Source organism: Besnoitia besnoiti (genome assembly GCF_002563875.1).
Source record: "Besnoitia besnoiti strain Bb-Ger1 chromosome Unknown contig00007, whole genome shotgun sequence".
Lineage (NCBI taxonomy): Eukaryota > Apicomplexa > Conoidasida > Eucoccidiorida > Sarcocystidae > Besnoitia > Besnoitia besnoiti.
In genome coordinates this window covers 863,983-885,155 of record NW_021703915.1, presented here as the reverse complement: position 1 = coordinate 885,155, position 21,173 = coordinate 863,983, and the positions used below count along the sequence as shown (strand labels likewise).

Sequence of the window (21,173 nt, the reverse complement as noted above, 5' to 3'; positions counted from 1 at the left end):
TGACAGTTTGCCCTCAGTCCTCACATGTACTCATGGGTAGGGGTGAGGGCGCTATTCCACATATAGATGTGGCTCTTTTGTTGCTAGTGGTTCACCCACGAATTCGGAGCGAAACGATATCGCTTCCATCACATCGACGGTTGTGACAACCTACGGTAGCCGCCTGGCTTACGTCGGCCGTTCGGTCATGCCGTCCCTGCCATCCGCGCTCAATTTCAGCGCTCGCGTCGGCAGGGAGGCACGTGGGTGCCCAAACCTCGTTTTCTCCTCAGTGTGTACCATATGACATCTTGAAACATCATTAGCAACTGCTATGCGTCAATCGCCCGCAGCGACCGCCTGTTGCATGCCGCTGGAAGCCAGACTTGCTGTTGTCTAGTCTCCCATCTCCACGGACGCAGGCGCGCAGCGCGGTCAGCTGCCGTGCAGACTTTTCATGGGTGGGGGCTGAGTGGAACCATGCTAGTTCTAGGCTGTATGCGGCATCGCTGCCGAAGAATGAGACAATTTTTCTGTCTTTCTTTGTTTTTGGCGCGCATCGCTTTGTTTTTTTTTTGAGAAGGGGATCTGGCTGCGATTTGGTAAGGCCTTTTTGACGGCAGGCTTCGCCGCTGGCGATGATCGACGACATGCGGAGCCGGCGCCGCGGCTTGCCCTATCGCGGTGCGGTCACTGGAAAGCATACTGTTACAGAACACGTAGTTCAGCCACACATAGACAAGAGATGGTGCTGTTGTCTGTGCGTTCGTAGCTATATCGGGAACAACCATGCAATGCTTCAATTTTTGTTCCCTAGTAAGGAAAAACCGTCGTCGGCGCAATTTCGTTGTTTCTGTCGACACGGTTGGCGTTTTTCTGGTCGACTGAGGTGGATCCATCCCAGGCGTTCACGGAAAACGGGAGCCGTCAGCGCCCTCTACGGTAGGACGACTGCACTATGTACAGCGCATGTCTGTGCTTGGAATGTTGCCTCTCTGCTGCAATCAGGTTGCAAGAGACGAGGATACCAAAGAGAGTATACCGAAAGCAGGTACGTCCACTGCATGCCGGCGTTGCTGAGGCTGTTTGTTGTCTGATGTGTACTGCGCCTAGGCAGTTCTCATCTGTATCAGTCTTTGCTGACTGCCCACACCCCGCGGACGCCGGCCCCGCTTCCGGCGGTGCGGGAATACAGTTTCTCGCGTACGCTGTGTTTTTTCTTCTCTAGGTGCATCCACAGGCACAATGTCGGGAACAAAGAAGGCTGAACAAATAGAGTTGCAGGGCGACACGTGGCGCGTATGCAACTTTGTTGATAAGAAGGATATCATAAAAATTGGTTCAGCTACGATGAAACAGAAGGTCCAGGTATGCACCGGTGGGGCCTCTGTAAGTGCACGGGGTTGCAGTGACTGCTCTTGTTCGGTTCATTTTGCTCAATAAATAAGACAAGATATGATACGCTGGTATGTTCATGCAGTGCTGCACTTTTTCTTTTGTGGCGCAGATCCAGGACTGCAAAGGAGTGGGTGTTCAGATTGAGGCCAAGGTCAATTCTGTCATCATCGACAACTGTGAAAATATCCGGCTGTGCGTTGGCAGCCTCATTTCGGGGGCAGAGTTTGTCAACTGCCGTAAAGTGAAGTTCCAGGTTACCGGTACTTGCCCTTCAATTGCAATCGACAAGTGCTCTGGTGTAGATCTCTACGTCTCGAAAGACAGCAAAAATGTCGAGATTACAACTAGCAAGTCAGGGGAAATGAATCTGAATTTCCCGAAGACAGATGACGATGACGGAGACTGGATAGAACTGCCCATCCCCGAGCAGTTCCACCACCACGTCAGAGACGGTGTGCTAGATACCCGGGTATCCGAGCTCTACTCCCGCTGAAGGGCGCTCGCTGTGTTCTTCGCTGCCATACGTGCCAGGTGCCATTTATTGAAGATAATACACACGCTCCCGGTAAACTTTGTTTACTGGTCCGGTGTCAGTCGGGTTGATGGGGACGGCGCAAAGTATACATGGTCGAAAGCTCCACTCGTGCTTGCTGCTACAAAAGTTTGTTTCTGGGGGTTCTCGTGCTCCCCACATGCCACACACTTGGTAGGGAGATACGTGTCCTCGTTTTGGTCACTTTATCGTCGCGTCCAGCATCCTCTTGCTCTCTTTCGGTAGTCGCTCGTGGAAATCATTGCCCTACCTGGTGAAGTGCGGCTCAGAAAGCAACTGATGAACTAATTTATAACCATAGTTATTATATACTTCGGAGCTGATGTATGCACCGGAGGAACGCTGTTTCAGTGGCCATCGCACGGAGTCGGTGGGACATATCCGAAGCCTGCGATGCGTCCTCATGAAAAGGCGTCGCCGCAGAGTAACCCCGAGAGATATTACCTCATAGGACTAGAGAACTATAAAGAGGACAGTCTGCGCCCAATCCACGGAATGCTTTGCTGTGGCCTCGGTGTAGAAGCCTGATATACGAGCTTTTGGACGTACCATGGCTGTATGTACACAGGCCAAAATCGTAGTATCTTCTCGCAGAAACAGCCCCTTTTTTCAGTTTCCGCTCCGCTCCAAATTCGACATTGGGTGGGTTGTGCCACCGATGCGCAAAATGAAACGACCCGTGGCTTTCGTATTGGTGTGCGCCCTACCAGTTTTGCAGGTGGCGCGCGCGCAATTCAATTTCTGGTCCGTGGATGGTGGAAATAGAGAACCAGTGAAATTGCATGCACACCGGAGTAGTCCCGAGAACAGCTATCATGCGCTTGAAGCTGCCGCGGGGGCAAAGCCATATAAATTAAAAGAAGTTTTCCTAAATGGATCGGACGTGGTTACATTTAATCGTGCGCGGAAGGCGCGCAAACAGGTCAGAGTCATGGAATCCCTAAGCGAAGGAACCGACGACGACACAGTGATGCTTGATGGTGCGAAACACGGCCTCATTCTAGACGCGCCGACACAGTGATGCTTGATGGTGCGAAACACGGCCTCATTCTAGACGCGCTTTTACCTCTGGTCACGTTGGCGCCATGGCTGGTGTCGGCCGGCTTCAAAGCGTCGGTGGATTGGTCTGTGCCTGCTACCCCCGTTGTTTCATTCCCGGCGCTGGGACAAAAGAAAACTGTCAACATGGTTGGGTGCCTCGCGGCCGCATAGAACAGGTAGGTGAACGTTTAGTTGACTGTCGGTTCACCGTTCATATTGACTCTGCAGGCAAACCAAACAAATATGCGAGCCCGTCAGCATTCTGTTCAACCTCCGTGATAATGGACGCACCCGAGAGTCACCTCAGGAGGGGAATCTTGAATATGATTTCTATTCAATGCTCCTCTATCTCATTTCCTCCGAGGCCGCTAAGGTCGCTAAAGACTACCATGGCAGACGGGAAAACATAGGTTTTCATGTATTCCTTAGCTACAATAAGTGACGCAGACTAACCGGTTTGAGGATGGTAGCCTGTGGGTTACGAAAACCAGCATTCCTCTACCGGGAGGTAACGCCTCGCAATCCCACAGTCCTAGCTGAGTTCAGGTGGCCGTGCCAGAAGAACACAGCTACACTACGTCACATTCATAAATGCAGAAAATCGGTTTCTCGCTATAGACTCCATTTATCGGGTCTTTGCGAGTTGGCACGAGGAACAGTAAACATCCGCAACTTCATAAGAGTCCGAGCAGGCTACGCTTCCCCTTGCACAAGGGCAGTGACGCAGCACCTCAGGCAGTACAACTCTGCCTTGCCGGCTACCTTCTGTTAGCGTAGCTTCAGTGTGCGCCAAAGCCAGCGAGGCGCTTTGATGGCACCGGATAATTCCAGACAAAGCCGACAACGCTAGGCTTCCCCAGTGCCCCCGCAGACGGGCGGAAGGCAGGGGGCGACCCCGCTAACAATCGAGAGCAGTAGGCACTTGATCTTGAAGGCACTAGAGCTCCCGGAAAACTCGCGTCAGATTCCCGTTCGGGGGCTGCACTCATAAGATCCGCAGGCTCGCGCACGCCAACGCCACTCCCCCAACGAGACCCCCGCTGCCACGAAAAGACTTATTAGCAGGTGCGTGCAGCCTGCCCATTCAGACCGTGCGAACCTACGATAACCAGACGCGACCGCTCCCCAGACCAATAGAAGAGAGTATAGACGTCCACCACCAATGAGTTGGCGCCACTGGCCGCCCGTTGTCCTGCCCCAGGCGATACGGTGTATGACAACCGTGCGCCTTCCATATCCATCTCTGCTGCAGAAGAAACGATCCTTTGGTGGCGCCGTGGCTGGAAGACGTGAGAGATACAGAAGCGACTTGAAGCGGAAAACAGGCCGTTCCCCCCTCTGTGTAAGCTGCTTGGTCACCTTGCCAGAGTGAAACATCTTAGCACCCCACTGCAAGGTTGTCTCTGACCGTCCTAACTGTTTGGCGCAACTCAGAGGCAGGCTTCTTCTCACTGTGAACGCGTTCATTCGTGGATCGATCTGTATCTCATAACCGGAGTCATCTTCAGTATTCTACGAACTATAATGTCATTGTTTATTCGATTTGAGTGAACCCATAAGATCATCGAATTTAACGGTATGCTCCCGAGAGTAACGGTACAAGATGTAAACAAAGGACTCCTTAACTTAAACTGAGGAGTGGAGTGAGGCCACGAAAATATGTCTGTGATGCACGAGAGGTAGCCTCTTGCTGCCTGCCGTGTGCCATCGCACAAGAAACTAGCATCGAAGCCACTGGTAGTCATGAACGGAAACGCGGTAAATCGTCAACAACAACACAGGCTGCGCCGTGGAAATTCGCCCGGTCAGTTCATGTACCTGGCGTTGGAGAGACAACATACGGCGCTTTGGTGACACAGCGATTGAGAATGACCGCTGCGGAAATTCGAAGAGAATGGTCGAGGGAGGCCGTAAACGTTGCTGCGTCCATCGGATGCCAGTCACTGAAGCGAGGGAAACTTCCTAGTGCTTCAGAACTGGACGATATGGAAATGCCAATTCGCAGACGGTTCAGGATGCGTAGTGCGGCGCGCCTAGAAGAAGCTGCGGAGTTGGAAAGGAGAGCCGAAGAGATAGAGAGGCAGCTTCAGGCAGCCGGGATACAAGTGCCGGCTCCCCTGGAAGCCAATGAAGCAGTCGGGGATATCCAGGTAGCTTCTGATGAAAATGCAGCAGGTGAGTCCCAACCTGCACCTTTCTTCACAGGGGAGCTAAGGTACTAGTGCAGGTCTGTGGCGATTCAGTGCAAAGAGAGGTGCCGAAATTTTGTTAGTTGTTGCTGCGTCAGGCGACGGCGGCGGCTATACTAACGTCGAGGCAGACCATTAAATCCTTCACGAAGCATGTGGTGTAGGGACTACCTGCGTAGGGAACACAGTTTGTACGAGCAGGGAGCGTCAGCGTGTTATGGTCCTGAACGGTTCGAAGAGAGGACCTTGGCGATGCCTAGCACATCTCCTTTGTGAGGTGTCGACGGTTACACGAAGCAGTTACCACAAGTACTACAGCGCGCCCTGGAGACGAGATACTCTCATATGTGCGACGGGGAGTCACAAAGCTGAGAAAGGAGCTTCGTCAGCTGAAGGCGCTCTGGAGCAGCATAGAGCGGTATGTCCCTGAGGCCGTTGCACAAAGTATGTTTCACGCGCTGGACACGCACCCCGGTGAGCGTCAACTAGCTCACTGGAGAAACTTCGCGACGAGCCACTTTCGCAGAACGCGTTCTAGACAACAGCGAAGAATGGCAGAGCTTGAGGAGCAGATACAGCTAGGAGAGAGTTGGCTGCAGAGAAGAGACGGCGGCATGAAGGACCCTGGGGAAGGCACCTCTGCCCAGGCAGCGCCTCCCGGGCCTTCCACAAGTGCCAACTTTTGCGCAAGCTCACCAGGTGCGTTCACACGTTTCCTCGGGAAGAGGCTAGGCCTGCCTAGCAGATCCACCGACACCGACAGACGCAGGGAGATCGGCGGCGCTAGCACGTGTTTCCGAGTGTTGCTAAAAGAGGGAACCAGGAGGCAGACTGCATGCCTGCATGAGATGGATGAGAGGGCCGTAGTGAGGACGAAGCACGCCGTTCCACTGACAGGACCCAGATTAGCTGTGTGAGAGCTTCCGTGTTGTGTAGAGCTGTGCGTTGCAAATCGTAGTAGGCCACGGTGACCGCGGGTCTGTTTGCCAGTCAGTTTGGGATATGCGCTGTGTAATGCGTACGTGCTAGGCCGGCGACCGAGGCACTGCGCGAGTGGGGGCAAAAGGAGAACGCAGACGAGGGCGGCGACCGACCCGCGACGTCGCCCTTCGGAGCCACAGGCCGGCACCTCGTTAGGCACTTCACTGCTGGCTAGCTCCATCGAGGTGCGCGGCCACGAGGGTGTCACGTACGCGGAGTTGGCCATTCGACAACTGAGGCGCTCGGCAGCCGCCTTGACACAGTCATGGGGCGACCGGAACGCCTATACCGTCAACAACATTGCTGACCGACTGCGTCGGGAGAAGATGGACCCAACCCTCCAACAGCTTCGACGGTGGTATAAGATTGCGCATGATTATCATCGAGCCCGTTCAGGTACCAGGTTGGATGAGGCACGAGCTTTGCTAGACAAGGCCCAATTACTGGAGACGCAGATGAGGGAGGCTGGAGTATCTTTACCATCCGAAGTGGATCGCCCCGTGGGTGGCGCGTCTCAGGAACCAACTTCCAGACAACATTCGGGTGAGTGTGTGGCCTCCCACCGGAAATAGGATCACGTATACAGAGCCGGTATGGACGATATATATAGTGGACCGAATTGTAGTGCTGTATAGGCAGCTCAGCGCGGGCAGCGTGACGCGTGACGATCTGGAGGACGTGTCCCTTCCGGACGCACCATTGTTGCGCTGGTGCGGCCAACGGGTACCGGTATATATCGTATCAGTACGCAGGTGTGGGTCGCGCCTCATGGGTGGCGGCGGTCGCACGCATAGTCGCAGCGCAGTGTAGACAGTTCTTCTTCATGGCCGCTCTAGGGCATCAGCGCTTGTTTGCGGATGAGCTGTCTGTGGTGGCAGGGCCGTCAAGCACGTCTGCGGGTCCTGTGCGAACGTTTGCGGAGGTTGCCGCTGCCAAGCTGCGGAGAGAAGCTGCAGATCTTCGGCTCACCTGGGGGGCTGGAAAATCTATGTACACGGCACAGTTTCTTGCTGACCATATGGCGCGGAACAACAACCCGAATCCCGGTGCCAGTCTACTCATGAAATGGAGGTGCGAGGCGGTGAACCGATACAATCGGGTGGCAGATGGGAAGCTCTCACTCGCCGCGGCGCTAGATGCAGAGGCGGAAGACATAGAAAAAGAAGTCGTGGCCGTCATACCGCGCGCACGGGACCCCGAGTCGGATTCGTCGGACCAGGAAGGCGCTCAAGGTAGGAACAGTTTGCTCCTGTTTGCCGATTGTTCACCCACAAGCTAGTCGGAGGATCTTCAGCTGTGGCGAGCGCGGCTGGGCGTGGGCAGTCTGGGCAGCCGGAGCCGTTTTTTAGGCCGATCCCCTCTGCAGAGTGTGGAGTCGCTGGCGAGGTTACGGGCAAGCTTCCCGGGTTGAACCTCAGGTCTTAGCAGCGGAATTCGCGTGCCGATATCGCTGCAGTGGATCCGTGTGATGTTCCATGTCCGAGCCAGATCCCCGTGAAACACCAACTAGCACAGGGCCATCGTCGTCCCCTACCGCCCACTCCGGCGCGGGTCCGAGTGTCACAGCGGCGCCGTCATCGGTGCCGTCTCTTTGGTTCGCGCCCGCTACTTCCGTGGGCGACTACGTCCGACGCACCGGTTCCGCCCTCTGGACGCCACCGGGCCCCTCTTCTCTGACTCGTCGCGCGGCACCAGCAGGCCAGCAGACGGGCGCAGGACAGGTGGCGACGAGCGCACGCACTGGGGGCACACGACAGGAGCAGACATCGAGTTCGGGTGACAGCTTAGGTCGAGGCGAACTACCGCGGCCGGCCCCCACAAGCCGAGAACTCCCCCCAACACGCCGCTCAGCTGCACCTGGTTCGCCCCCTGCCAAAAGGGCCCGACTGCTGTCCAGGGGCTCACCAGGCGCTGGCAGCGCCGGGCCCCATTCGCCTATCCCCCCGTCTCCTGCGCAGGCGCCACCAAGGTCACCAACAGCATATACCCAGACTCAACCTCCAGCTGCGCCTCTGCTCGTCAGCACCGCCCCCCCATCTGGCGCAGCCGTCGGTCCGTTAGCCACGCGCCTTCCGCCTCATATGTTACCGCTGAAGAAGCGGCCCCGCCATAGTGATACGGGTGGCGACCGCACATAGGTCACCGATTAGAATCACCGACAGGAGCACTACATCCCTTCTCGGGCTCCGTGTGCACAGGGCGTCAGTGGATAGACAGAGCACTCATCGCAGTCTCGGGGCCACTTCCCTGTAGGCACGAACAGTGGGCACTAGTCAGCGTATCACGGCATGACACCCCTGGGGCGTGTCGTGCCGTTGTCCCTCCTCAACATCCTGGGTGTCGCCGTTGGCATTGCAGCCCGGGATACTAGAGGCAGCCTTGTGTGCTTGCGCCATCTACTGATTTAAGAAGCTCAGCGTAGAGCGGCGGTTCTGGCTCCTAGTCGCGCCTTCCGCGGAGCATTCGCTGCCGGAACATGATGGTCGGAACCACACACACAGCAGGAATCTGTCTAGAAGCTGGAGGGCCTGTCAGCCGCCACATCGAACAGCCCCACCGTGGAAGGTCAGGAATGGCCCTTGAACTGAAAATTCGATTTTGGACAGGCGCGTCCCGCTGGTTCTCTTCCAGACGTCTTGGGCTCACCGGGTTTGATCCCTGGTGCTCCGCAGACTGCACAAGCTTCGAATAGGGGCCTGGATACATGGCGCAGGTGGGTGTACCAACTTGCACGTCTGTTCCGTAGGACTCCGACTATGTGCTCCTCAGTGTCGAGCACCTGATTCCGACAACGGACCGAGTTAGGCTACAGCATGCGAGCCGAGTCCTGTCAAGTCAATGACCGCACTGCATCACAGTCATAAGTGTTGAATGTCCCCACAACTGACGAAACCACTGCGCTGTGTTGTGGCACGGCGTCTTTGGTCTGTCTCGCAGGCCGGGCACCGGCAACCCTTCGTCGTCAGATGATGAGCGTACTCGTGTGGCGCGATCGTGATAAGGCACAGCGTCAAAATCTATTCTGGCCAATATCGTAGCGACATGCGACAGTGGACGTGAGTTGTCTGTACGCGGAACTCGATTGACGCCAGTCGCATAGCATGAATCATAGGTTACTGGCCAGCAACACACCTTTTCAAAGGCTCCGGCACCTTGGGCACCACCTGCCTACTGGATCGCCCTCCCGCGCCGACGGGGCGATACATCAAGACGGGGCGATACATTAAAACGTGGCTCCAACATGGAGGGTAGCGCGCCGTCGCTACCAGAATTGTTCACGCGCAGGGCGGAGCCTGGCAGTACAGAGAGTGGCGCGCTGCCGGTGCCGCCGAACTTTGGAAGAAGCCGCAGTGGATCGCGTTTTCTTTTTTCTATGAACGAACACTACATGCGTCGTCGTGGCGCGGCTCGCCAACTACCGCGCAACAGTGCACCGACAGCTGGTGAGACTTGCGTCGCGGAAAGCAAGGCAACTGGCCGCAGACACCGAGAATTCGTTGTGCATCCGAGTGCCGGACCATGTTCTTGCGCACGGCGCAGGACGTGCGGGTGAAAGCGTAGCGAACTGTCCAGCACCCCGAGGCACGAGGCACCCATCGCACACCACTCCTCCCAGCAACCGGCCAGTCGTCGGGTTTTATAATATAAGTGGGCATCATTGTTTCAGCGTCAGTGTAGCCTGATTGCAAGGTCACCAGTCACGAGAGGAGAGGAGACGCGCGCTCTCCTCGCATGGCGTAACAGTCTGCCAGGTCCGCGCACAACGGAGTACGTGCTATTCGTGTTCGTCGCTCCGGCTCGAGTACTAGGCACCGCTAGGATGGCCAGTCATCGACGCAGATGGGCTATCGGAGACACATCAAGAGCAAAACGGTGCGAGCGGTGCAATACACACTCTCAGTCGGCAGAGGTGCTGGTGTGTATTGAGAGCCGGCGTCCCTCATGAGCACTGAGATGTTCCAGCGACAGGTCTTTCATGGTCGGCTGAGCGGGCAATTGCTGTTGTTTCGTCTCCATCATTTTCGTAAGAGTTTTCTATTGCTCGTGCCTATTTCGATTGCATTTCAGGTACGCGCATCTGAGGATGCTTCCTTGTCGGAGTTGGACTTCCGGCGGATGATGGTGACCGTGCCGATGTTGTTGGCGGCGTTGGCTGCCGTCATCAGCCGCTATACTGAACATCCTACGTTGTGTTTCGCGCGTCCTCAGCGGATCTGGGCCCTTTGGACTTGGGGTCGATCTCCGTGCACGCTGACACTCCTCTACCTCGGAATCGAGAGCTCATTCCGTCTCGCTCTTGCTGCCCACCTGTCGAAGGTGGACCCGAACGACGATCCTGACGGAGCCGGGGGCACCTCAGACGCAGCCTCGGACCAGGAGTCTCAGTCCCATTCGCGGCAGGATTCCCGCACCACTGGCAGCGACGAGGCGGCTTCTCCTGTTCAGGAGCGCACTCCGGCGGGCGAGTCGCAATCCAGTCTCGAAGCCCATTCCCCCCGTGAGCTGCCACTCTACAACAGGGTTAAAGCGCTTCCATTGAGATGCGAACGGGAGCGGCGTCCGTGTTCCGTACGTAGCATATGTGAAACGGCTTTCATAGAGTGCCCTCGTCGCCGCTTTAGGATGGCTGACGTGCAAGAGGCGCTGCACAGGGGGTCGAGCGAGCGCGACGGCCGGACGTGTCAGACTCATTCGTCGGGCCTCGTTCTTGCCGACGCGTCCTGTGTGCCATTGGTTGGTTTACAGATCAGGAGTCAGCTGAAGCCGCTGGCAGTCATGAACGGAAACGCGGTAAATCGTCAACAACAACACAGGCTGCGCCGTGGAAATTCGCCCGGTCAGTTCGTGTACCTGGCGTTGGAGAGACAACATACGGCGCTTTGACGACGCAGAGAATGAGAATGACCGCTGCGGAAATTCGAAGAGAATGGTCGAGGGAGGCCGTATACGTAGCTGCGTCCATCGGATGCCAGTCACTGAAGCGAGGGAAACTTCCTAGTGCTTCAGAACTGGTCGATATGGAAATGCCATTTCGCAGACGGTTCAGGATGCGTAGTGGGGCGCGCCTAGAAGAAGCTGCGGAGTTGGAAAGGAGAGCCGAAGAGATAGAGAGGCAGCTTCAGGCAGCCGGGATACAAGTGCCGGCTCCCCTGGAAGCCAATGAAGCAGTCGGGGATATCCAGGTAGCTTCTGATGAAAATGCAGCAGGTGAGTCCCAACCTGCACCTTTCTTTACAGGGGAGCTAAGGTACTAGTGCAGGTCTGTGGCGATTCAGTGCAAAGAGAGGTGCCGAAATTTTGTTAGTTGTTGCTGCGTCAGGCGACGGCGGCGGCTATACTAACGTCGAGGCAGACCATTAAATCCTTCACGAAGCATGTGGTGTAGGGACTACCTGCGTAGGGAACACAGTTTGTACGAGCAGGGAGCGTCAGCGTGTTATGGTCCTGAACGGTTCGAAGAGAGGGAGGACCTTGGCGATGCCTAGCACATCTCCTTTGTGAGGTGTCGACGGTTACACGAAGCAGTTACCACAAGTACTACAGCGCGCCCTGGAGACGAGATACTCTCATATGTGCGACTGGGAGTCACAAAGCTGAGAAAGGAGCTTCGTCAGCTGAAGGCGCTCTGGAGCAGCATAGAGCGGTATGTCCCTGAGGCCGTTGCACAAAGTATGTTTCATGCGCTGGACACGCACCCCGGTGAGCGTCAACTAGCTCACTGGAGAAACTTCGCGACGAGCCACTTTCGCAGAACGCGTTCTAGACGACAGCGAAGAATGGCAGAGCTTGAGGAGCAGATACAGCTAGGAGAGAGTTGGCTGCAGAGAAGAGACAGCGGCATGGAGGACCCTGGGGAAGGCACCTCTGCCCAGGCAGCGCCTCCCGGGCCTTCCACAAGTGCCGACTTTTGCGCAAGCTCACCAGGTGCGTTCACACGTTTCCTCGGGAAGAGGCTAGGCCTGCCTAGCAGATCCACCGACACCGACAGACGCAGGGAGATCGGCGGCGCTAGCACGTGTTTCCGAGTGTTGCTAAAAGAGGGAACCAGGAGGCAGACTGCATGCCTGCATGAGATGGATGAGAGGGCCGTAGTGAGGACGAAGCACGCCGTTCCACTGACAGGACCCAGATTAGCTGTGTGAGAGCTTCCGTGTTGTGTAGAGCTGTGCGTTGCAAATCGTAGTAGGCCACGGTGACCGCGGGTCTGTTTGCCAGTCAGTTTGGGATATGCGCTGTGTAATGCGTACGTGCTAGGCCGGCGACCGAGGCACTGCGCGAGTGGGGGCAAAAGGAGAACGCAGACGAGGGCGGCGACCGACCCGCGACGTCGCCCTTCGGAGCCACAGGCCGGCACCTCGTTAGGCACTTCACTGCTGGCTAGCTCCATCGAGGTGCGCGGCCACGAGGGTGTCACGTACGCGGAGTTGGCCATTCGACAACTGAGGCGCTCGGCAGCCGCCTTGACACGGTTCTGGGGCGACCGGAACGCCTATACCGTCAACAACATTGCTGACCGACTGCGTCGGGAGAAGATGGACCCAACCCTCAAACAGCTTCGACGGTGGTATAAGATTGCGCGGATTATGCATTATGCCCGTTCAGGTTCCAGGTTGGATGAGGCACGAGCTTTGCTAGACAAGGCCCAATTACTGGAGACGCAGATGAGGGAGGCTGGAGTATCTTTACCATCCGAAGTGGATCGCCCCGTGGGCGGCGCTTCTCAGGAACCAACTTCCAGACAACATTCGGGTGAGTGTGTGGCCTCCCACCGGAAATAGGATCACCTATACAGAGCCGGTATGGACGATATATATAGTGGACCGAATTGTAGTGCTGTATAGGCAGCTCAGCGCGGGCAGCGTGACGCGTGACGATCTGGAGGACGCGTCCCTTCCGGACGCACCATTGTTGCGCTGGTGCGGCCAACGGGTACCGGTATATATCGTATCAGTACGCAGGTGTGGGTCGCGCCTCATGGGTGGCGGCGGTCGCACGCATAGTCGCAGCGCAGTGTAGACAGTTCTTCTTCATGGCCGCTCTAGGGCATCAGCGCTTGTTTGCGGATGAGCTGTCTGTGGTGGCAGGGCCGTCAAGCACGTCTGCGGGTCCTGTGCGAACGTTTGCGGAGGTTGCCGCTGCCAAGCTGCGGAGAGAAGCTGCAGATCTTCGGCTCACCTGGGGGGCTGGAAAATCTATGTACACGGCACAGTTTCTTGCTGACCATATGGCGCGGTACAACAACCCGAATCCCGGTGCCAGTCTACTCAAGCAATGGACGTACCAGGCTGTGAACCAATACAATCGGATGGCAGATGGGAAGCTCTCACTCGCCGCGGCGCTAGATGCAGAGGCGAAAGACATAGAAAAAGAAGTCGTGGCCGTCATACCGCGCGCACGGGACCCCGAGTCGGATTCGTCGGACCAGGAAGGCGCTCAAGGTAGGAACAGTTTGCTCCTGTTTGCCGATTGTTCACCCACAAGCTAGTCGGAGGATCTTCAGCTGTGGCGAGCGCGGCTGGGCGTGGGCAGTCTGGGCAGCCGGAGCCGTTTTTTAGGCCGATCCCCTCTGCAGAGTGTGGAGTCGCTGGCGAGGTTACGGGCAAGCTTCCCGGGTTGAACCTCAGGTCTTAGCAGCGGAATTCGCGTGCCGATATCGCTGCAGTGGATCCGTGTGATGTTCCATGTCCGAGCCAGATCCCCGTGAAACACCAACTAGCACAGGGCCATCGTCGTCCCCTACCGCCCACTCCGGCGCGGGTCCGAGTGTCACAGCGGCGCCGTCATCGGTGCCGTCTCTTTGGTTCGCGCCCGCTACTTCCGTGGGCGACTACGTCCGACGCACCGGTTCCGCCCTCTGGACGCCACCGGGCCCCTCTTCTCTGACTCGTCGCGCGGCACCAGCAGGCCAGCAGACGGGCGCAGGACAGGTGGCGACGAGCGCACGCACTGGGGGCACACGACAGGAGCAGACATCGAGTTCGGGTGACAGCTTGGGTCGAGGCGAACTACCGCGGCCGGCCCCCACGAGCCGAGAACTCCCCCCAACACGCCGCTCAGCTGCACCTGGTTCTCCCCCTGCCAAAAGGGCCCGACTGCTGTCCAGGGGCTCACCAGGCGCTGGCAGCGCCGGGCCCCATTCGCCTATCCCCCCGTCTCCTGCGCAGGCGCCACCAAGGTCACCAACAGCATATACCCAGACTCAACCTCCAGCTGCGCCTCTGCTCGTCAGCACCGCCCCCCCATCTGGCGCAGCCGTCGGTCCGTTAGCCACGCGCCTTCCGCCTCATATGTTACCGCTGAAGAAGCGGCCCCGCCATAGTGATACGGGTGGCGACCGCACATAGGTCACCGATTAGAATCACCGACAGGAGCACTACATCCCTTCTCGGGCTCCGTGTGCACAGGGCGTCAGTGGATAGACAGAGCACTCATCGCACTCTCGGGGCCACTTCCCTGTAGGCACGAACAGTGGGCACTAGTCAGCGTATCACGGCATGACACCCCTGGGGCGCGCCGTGCCGTTGTCCCTCCTCAACATCCTGGGTGTCGCCGTTGGCATTGCAGCCCGGGATACTAGAGGCAGCCTTGTGTGCTTGCGCCATCTACTGATTTAAGAAGCTCAGCGTAGAGCGGCGGTTCTGGCTCCTAGTCGCGCCTTCCGCGGAGCATTCGCTGCCGGAACATGATGGTCGGAACCACACACACAGCAGGAATCTGTCTAGAAGCTGGAGGGCCTGTCAGCCGCCACATCGAACAGCCCCACCGTGGAAGGTCAGGAATGGCCCTTGAACTGAAAATTCGATTTTGGACAGGCGCGTCCCGCTGGTTCTCTTCCAGACGTCTTGGGCTCACCGGGTTTGATCCCTGGTGCTCCGCAGACTGCACATGCTTCGAATAGGGGCCTGGATACATAGCGCAGGTGGGTATACCAACTTGCACGTCTGTTCCGTAGGACTCCGACTATGTGCTCCTCAGTGTCGAGCACCTGATTCCGACAACGGACCGAGTTAGGCTACAGCATGCGAGCCGAGTCCTGTCAAGTCAATGACCGCACTGCGTCACAGTCATAAGTGTTGAATGTCCCCTCAACTGACGAAACCATTGCGCTGTGTTGTGGCACGGCGTCTTTGGTCTGTCTCGCAGGCCGGGCACCGGCAACCCTTCGTCGTCAGATGATGAGGGTGTACTCGTGTGGCGCGATCGTGATAAGGCACAGCGTCAAAATCTATTCTGGCCAATATCGTAGCGACATGCGACAGTGGACGTGAGTTGTCTGTACGCGGAACTCGATTGACGCCAGTCGCATAGCATGAATCATAGGTTACTGGCCAGCAACACACCTTTCCAAAGGCTCCGGCACCTTGGGCACCACCTGCCTACTGGATCGCCCTCCCGCGCCGACGGGGCGATACATCAAGACGGGGCGATACATTAAGACGTGGCTCCAACATGGAGGGTAGCGCGCCGTCGCTACCAGAATTGTTCACGCGCAGGGCGGAGCCTGGCAGTACCGAGAGTGGCGCGCTGCCGGTGCCGCCGAACTTTGGAAGAAGCCGCAATGGATCGCGTTTTCTTTTTTCTATGAACGAACACTACATGCGTCGTCGTGGCGCGGCTCGCCAACTACCGCGCAACAGTGCACCGACAGCTGGTGAGACTTGCGTCGCGGAAAGCAAGGCAACTGGCCGCAGACACCGAGAATTCGTTGTGCATCCGAGTGCCGGACCATGTTCTTGCGCACAGCGCAAGACGTGTGGGTGAAAGTGTCGCGAACTGTCCAGCACCCCGAGGCACCCACCGCACCCCACTCCTCCCAGCAACCGGCCAGTCGTCGGGGTTTATCCTATCAGGGGGCACCATCGCGTCAGCGTCAGTGTAGCCTGACTGCAAGGTCACCAGTCGCGAGAGGAGAGGAGACGCGCGCTCTCCTCGCATGGCATAACAGTCTGCCAGGTCCGCGCGCGACGAACTACGTGCTATTCGTGCTCGTCGCTCCGGCTCGAGTACAAGGCACCGCTAGTATGGCCAGTCATCGACGCAGATGGGCTACCGGAGACACAGCAAGGGCAAAACGGTGCGAGCGGTGCAAACACCCCTTTCTCAGTCGGCAGAGGTGCTGGTGTGGGGTTGAGACCCGGCGTGCCTCTTGAGCACTGAGATGTTCCAGCGACAGGTCTTTCATGGTCGGCTGAGCGGGCAATTGCTGTTGTTTCGTCTCCATCATTTTCGTAAGAGTTTTCTATTGCTCGTGCCTATTTCGATTGCATTTCAGGTACGCGCATCTGAGGATGCTTCCTTGTCGGAGTTGGACTTCCGGCGGATGATGGTGACCGTGCCGATGTTGTTGGCGGCGTTGGCTGCCGCCATCAGCCGCTATACTGAACATCCTACGTTGTGTTTCGCGCGTCCTCAGCGGATCTGGGCCCTTTGGACTTGGGGTCGATCTCCGTGCACGCTGACACTCCTCTACCTCGGAATCGAGAGCTCATTCCGTCTCGCTCTTGCTGCCCACCTGTCGAAGGTGGACCCGAACGACGATCCTGACGGAGCCGGGGGCACCTCAGACGCAGCCTCGGACCAGGAGTCTCAGTCCCATTCGCGGCAGGATTCCAGCACCACTGGCAGCGACGAGGCGGCTTCTCCTGTTCAGGAGCGCACTCCGGCGGGCGAGTCGCAGTCCAGTCTCGAAGCCCATTCCCCCCGTGAGCTGCCACTCTACAACAGGGTTAAAGCGCTTCCATTGAGATGCGAACGGGAGCGGCGTCCGTGTTCCGTACGTAGCATATGTGAAACGGCTTTCATAGAGTGCCCTCGTCGCCGCTTTAGGATGGCTGACGTGCAAGAGGCGCTGCACAGGGGGCCGAGCGAGCGCGACGGCCGGACGTGTCAGACTCATTCGTCGGGCCTCGTTCTTGCCGACGCGTCCTGTGTGCCATTGGTTGGTTTACAGATCAGGAGTCAGCTGAAGCCGCTGGCAGTCATGAACGGAAACGCGGTAAATCGTCAACAACAACACAGGCTGCGCCGTGGAAATTCGCCCGGTCAGTTCGTGTACCTGGCGTTGGAGAGACAACATACAGCGCTTTGACGACGCAGAGAATGAGAATGACCGCTGCGGAAATTCGAAGAGAATGGTCGAGGGAGGCCGTAAACGTTGCTGCGTCCATCGGATGCCAGTCACTGAAGCGAGGGAAACTTCCTAGTGCTTCAGAACTGGTCGATATGGAAATGCCAATTCGCAAACGGTTCAGGACGCGTAGTGGGGCGCGCCTAGAAGAAGCTGCGGAGTTGGAAAGGAGAGCCGAAGAGATAGAGAGGCAGCTTCAGGCAGCCGGGATACAAGTGCCGGCTCCCCTGGAAGCCAATGAAGCAGTCGGGGATATCCAGGTAGATTCTGATGAAAATGCAGCAGGTGAGTCCCAACATGCACATTTCTTTACAGGGGAGCTAAGGTACTAATGCAGGTCTGTGGCGATTCAGTGCAAAGAGAGGTGCCGAAATTTTGTTAGTTGTTGCTGCGTCAGGCGACGGCGGCGGCTATACTAACGTCGAGGCAGACCACTGAATCCTTCACGAAGCATGTGGTGTAGGGACTACCTGCGTAGGGAACACAGTTTGTACGAGCAAGGAGCGTCAGCGTGTTATGGTCCTGAACGGTTCGAAGAGAGGACCTTGGCGATGCCTAGCACATCTCCTTTGTGTGTTGTCGACGGTTACGCGAAGCAGTTACCACAAGTACTACAGCGCGCCCTGGAGACGAGATACTCTCATATGTGCGACTGGGAGTCACAAAGCTGAGAAAGGAGCTTCGTCAGCTGAAGGCGCTTTGGAGCAGCATAGAGCGGTATGTCCCTGAGGCCGTTGCACGAAGTATGTTTCATGCGCTGGACACGCACCCCGGTGAGCGTCAACTAGCTGAGTGGAGAAGCTTCGCGACGAAGAACTTTCGCAAGAGGCGTTCTAGACAACAGCGAAGAATGGCAGAGCTTGAGGAGCAGATACAGCTAGGAGAGAGTTGGCTGCAGAGAAGAGACGGCGGCATGAAGGACCCTGGGGAAGGCACCTCTGCCCAGGCAGCGCCTCCCGGGCCTTCCACAAGTGCCGACTTTTGCGCAAGCTCACCAGGTGCATTCACACGTTTCCTCGGGAAGAGGCTAGGCCTGCCTAGCAGATCCACCGACACCGACAGACGCAGGGAGATCGGCGGCGCTAGCACGTGTTTCCGAGTGTTGCTAAAAGAGGGAACCAGGAGGCAGACTGCATGCCTGCATGAGATGGATGAGAGGGCCGTAGTGAGGACGAAGCACGCCGTTCCACTGACAGGACCCAGATTAGCTGTGTGAGAGCTTCCGTGTTGTGTAGAGCTGTGCGTTGCAAATCGTAGTAGGCCACGGTGACCGCGGGTCTGTTTGCCAGTCAGTTTGGGATATGCGCTGTGTAATGCGTACGTGCTAGGCCGGCGACCGAGGCACTGCGCGAGTGGGGGCAAAAGGAGAACGCAGACGAGGGCGGCGACCGACCCGCGACGTCGCCCTTCGGAGCCACAGGCCGGCACCTCGTTAGGCACTTCACTGCTGGCTAGCTCCATCGAGGTGCGCGGCCACGAGGGTGTCACGTACGCGGAGTTGGCCATTCGACAACTGAGGCGCTCGGCAGCCGCCTTGACACAGTCATGGGGCGACCGGAACGCCTATACCGTCAACCACTTTGCTGACCGATTGCGTCGGGAGAAGCTCAACCCAACCCTCAAACAGCTTCGACGGTGGAATAAGTCTGCGCTGGCTGCGCATCGAACCCGCTCAGGTCCGAGGTTGGTTGAGGCACGAGCTTTGCTAGACAATGCCCAATTACTGGAGACGCAGATGAGGGAGGCTGGAGTATCTTTACCATCCGAAGTGGATCGCCCCGTGGGCGGCGCTTCTCAGGAACCAACTTCCAGACAACATTCGGGTGAGTGTGTGGCCTCCCACCGGAAATAGGATCACCTATACAGAGCCGGTATGGACGATATATATAGTGGACCGAATTGTAGTGCTGTATAGGCAGCTCAGCGCGGGCAGCGTGACGCGTGACGATCTGGAGGACGCGTCCCTTCCGGACGCACCATTGTTGCGCTGGTGCGGCCAACGGGTACCGGTATATATCGTATCAGTACGCAGGTGTGGGTCGCGCCTCATGGGTGGCGGCGGTCGCACGCATAGTCGCAGCGCAGTGTAGACAGTTCTTCTTCATGGCCGCTCTAGGGCATCAGCGCTCGTTTGCGGATGAGCTGTCTGTGGTGGCAGGGCCGTCAAGCACGTCTGCGGGTCCTGTGCGAACGTTTGCGGAGGTTGCCGCTGCCAAGCTGCGGAGAGAAGCTGCAGATCTTCGGCTCACCTGGGGGGCTGGAAAATCTATGTACACGGCACAGTTTCTTGCTGACCATATGGCGCGGTACAACAACCCGAATCCCGGTGCCAGTCTACTCAAGCAATGGACGTACCAGGCGGTGAACCGATACAATCGGATGGCAGATGGGAAGCTCTCACTCGCCGCGGCGCTAGATGCAGAGGCGGAAGACATAGAAAAAGAAGTGGCGGCCGTCATACCGCGCGCACGGGACCCCGAGTCGGATTCGTCGGACCAGGAAGGCGCTCAAGGTAGGAACAGTTTGCTCCTGTTTGCCGATTGTTCACCCACAAGCTAGTCGGAGGATCTTCAGCTGTGGCGAGCGCGGCTGGGCGTGGGCAGTCTGGGCAGCCGGAGCCGTTTTTTAGGCCGATCCCCTCTGCAGAGTGTGGAGTCGCTGGCGAGGTTACGGGCAAGCTTCCCGGGTTGAACCTCAGGTCTTAGCAGCGGAATTCGCGTGCCGATATCGCTGCAGTGGATCCGTGTGATGTTCCATGTCCGAGCCAGATCCCCGTGAAACACCAACTAGCACAGGGCCATCGTCGTCCCCTACCGCACACTCCGGCGCGGGTCCGAGTGTCACAGCGGCGCTGTCATCGGTGCCGTCTCTTTGGTTCGCGCCCGCTACTTCCGTGGGCGACTACGTCCGACGCACCGGTTCCGCCCTCTGGACGCCACCGGGCCCCTCTTCTCTGACTCGTCGCGCGGCACCAGCAGGCCAGCAGACGGGCGCAGGACAGGTGGCGACGAGCGCACGCACTGGGGGCACACGACAGGAGCAGACATCGAGTTCGGGTGACAGCTTGGGTCGAGGCGAACTACCGCGGCCGGCCCCCACAAGCCGAGAACTCCCCCCAACACGCCGCTCAGCTGCACCTGGTTCGCCCCCTGCCAAAAGGGCCCGACTGCTGTCCAGGGGCTCACCAGGCGCTGGCAGCGCCGGGCCCCATTCGCCTATCCCCCCGTCTCCTGCGCAGGCGCCACCAAGGTCACCAACAGCATATACCCAGACTCAACCTCCAGCTGCGCCTCTGCTCGTCAGCACCGCCCCCCCATCTGGCGCAGCCGTCGGTCCGTTAGCCACGCGCCTTCCGCCTCATATGTTACCGCTGAAGAAGCGGCCCCGCCATAGTGATACGGGTGGCGACCGCACATAGGTCACCGATTAGAATCACCGACAGGAGCACTACATCCCTTCTCGGGCTCCGTGTGCACAGGGCGTCAGTGGATAGACAGAGCACTCATCGCAGTCTCGGGGCCACTTCCCTGTAGGCACGAACAGTGGGCACTAGTCAGCGTATCACGGCATGACACCCCTGGGGCGTGTCGTGCCGTTGTCCCTCCTCAACATCCTGGGTGTCGCCGTTGGCATTGCAGCCCGGGATACTAGAGGCAGCCTTGTGTGCTTGCGCCATCTACTGATTTAAGAAGCTCAGCGTAGAGCGGCGGTTCTGGCTCCTAGTCGCGCCTTCCGCGGAGCATTCGCTGCCGGAACATGATGGTCGGAACCACACACACAGCAGGAATCTGTCTAGAAGCTGGAGGGCCTGTCAGCCGCCACATCGAACAGCCCCACCGTGGAAGGTCAGGAATGGCCCTTGAACTGAAAATTCGATTTTGGACAGGCGCGTCCCGCTGGTTCT

General features: G+C 57.8%; 4 protein-coding genes across 4 annotated transcripts; all 4 read left to right on the top strand.

Moving 5' to 3' along the window:
• Nucleotides 1-24: 24 nt before the first annotated feature.
• BESB_071530 (putative cyclase-associated protein) lies at nt 25-1,870 on the top strand (the record flags this gene model as incomplete). The annotated part of the gene is made up of 4 exons (XM_029365526.1): nt 25-42; nt 603-663; nt 1,175-1,347; nt 1,487-1,870. The coding sequence occupies 4 exons, from the start codon at nt 25-27 to the stop codon at nt 1,868-1,870; spliced, it is 636 nt and encodes a 211-aa protein (XP_029218010.1).
• A 3,841-nt stretch (nt 1,871-5,711) lies between these two features.
• BESB_071520 (KRUF family protein) lies at nt 5,712-8,279 on the top strand (the record flags this gene model as incomplete). The annotated part of the gene is made up of 4 exons (XM_029365525.1): nt 5,712-5,859; nt 6,190-6,684; nt 7,020-7,373; nt 7,630-8,279. The coding sequence occupies 4 exons, from the start codon at nt 5,712-5,714 to the stop codon at nt 8,277-8,279; spliced, it is 1,647 nt and encodes a 548-aa protein (XP_029218009.1).
• Nucleotides 8,280-10,257: 1,978 nt separating this feature from the next.
• Nucleotides 10,258-14,486, top strand: BESB_071510 (KRUF family protein; the record flags this gene model as incomplete). Its single annotated transcript, XM_029365524.1, has 6 exons — nt 10,258-10,639; nt 10,888-10,978; nt 11,180-11,349; nt 12,397-12,891; nt 13,227-13,580; nt 13,837-14,486. The coding sequence occupies 6 exons, from the start codon at nt 10,258-10,260 to the stop codon at nt 14,484-14,486; spliced, it is 2,142 nt and encodes a 713-aa protein (XP_029218008.1).
• Nucleotides 14,487-16,462: 1,976 nt separating this feature from the next.
• BESB_071500 (KRUF family protein) lies at nt 16,463-20,687 on the top strand (the record flags this gene model as incomplete). Its single annotated transcript, XM_029365523.1, has 5 exons — nt 16,463-16,844; nt 17,093-17,554; nt 18,598-19,092; nt 19,428-19,781; nt 20,038-20,687. The coding sequence occupies 5 exons, from the start codon at nt 16,463-16,465 to the stop codon at nt 20,685-20,687; spliced, it is 2,343 nt and encodes a 780-aa protein (XP_029218007.1).
• Nucleotides 20,688-21,173: the final 486 nt, after the last annotated feature.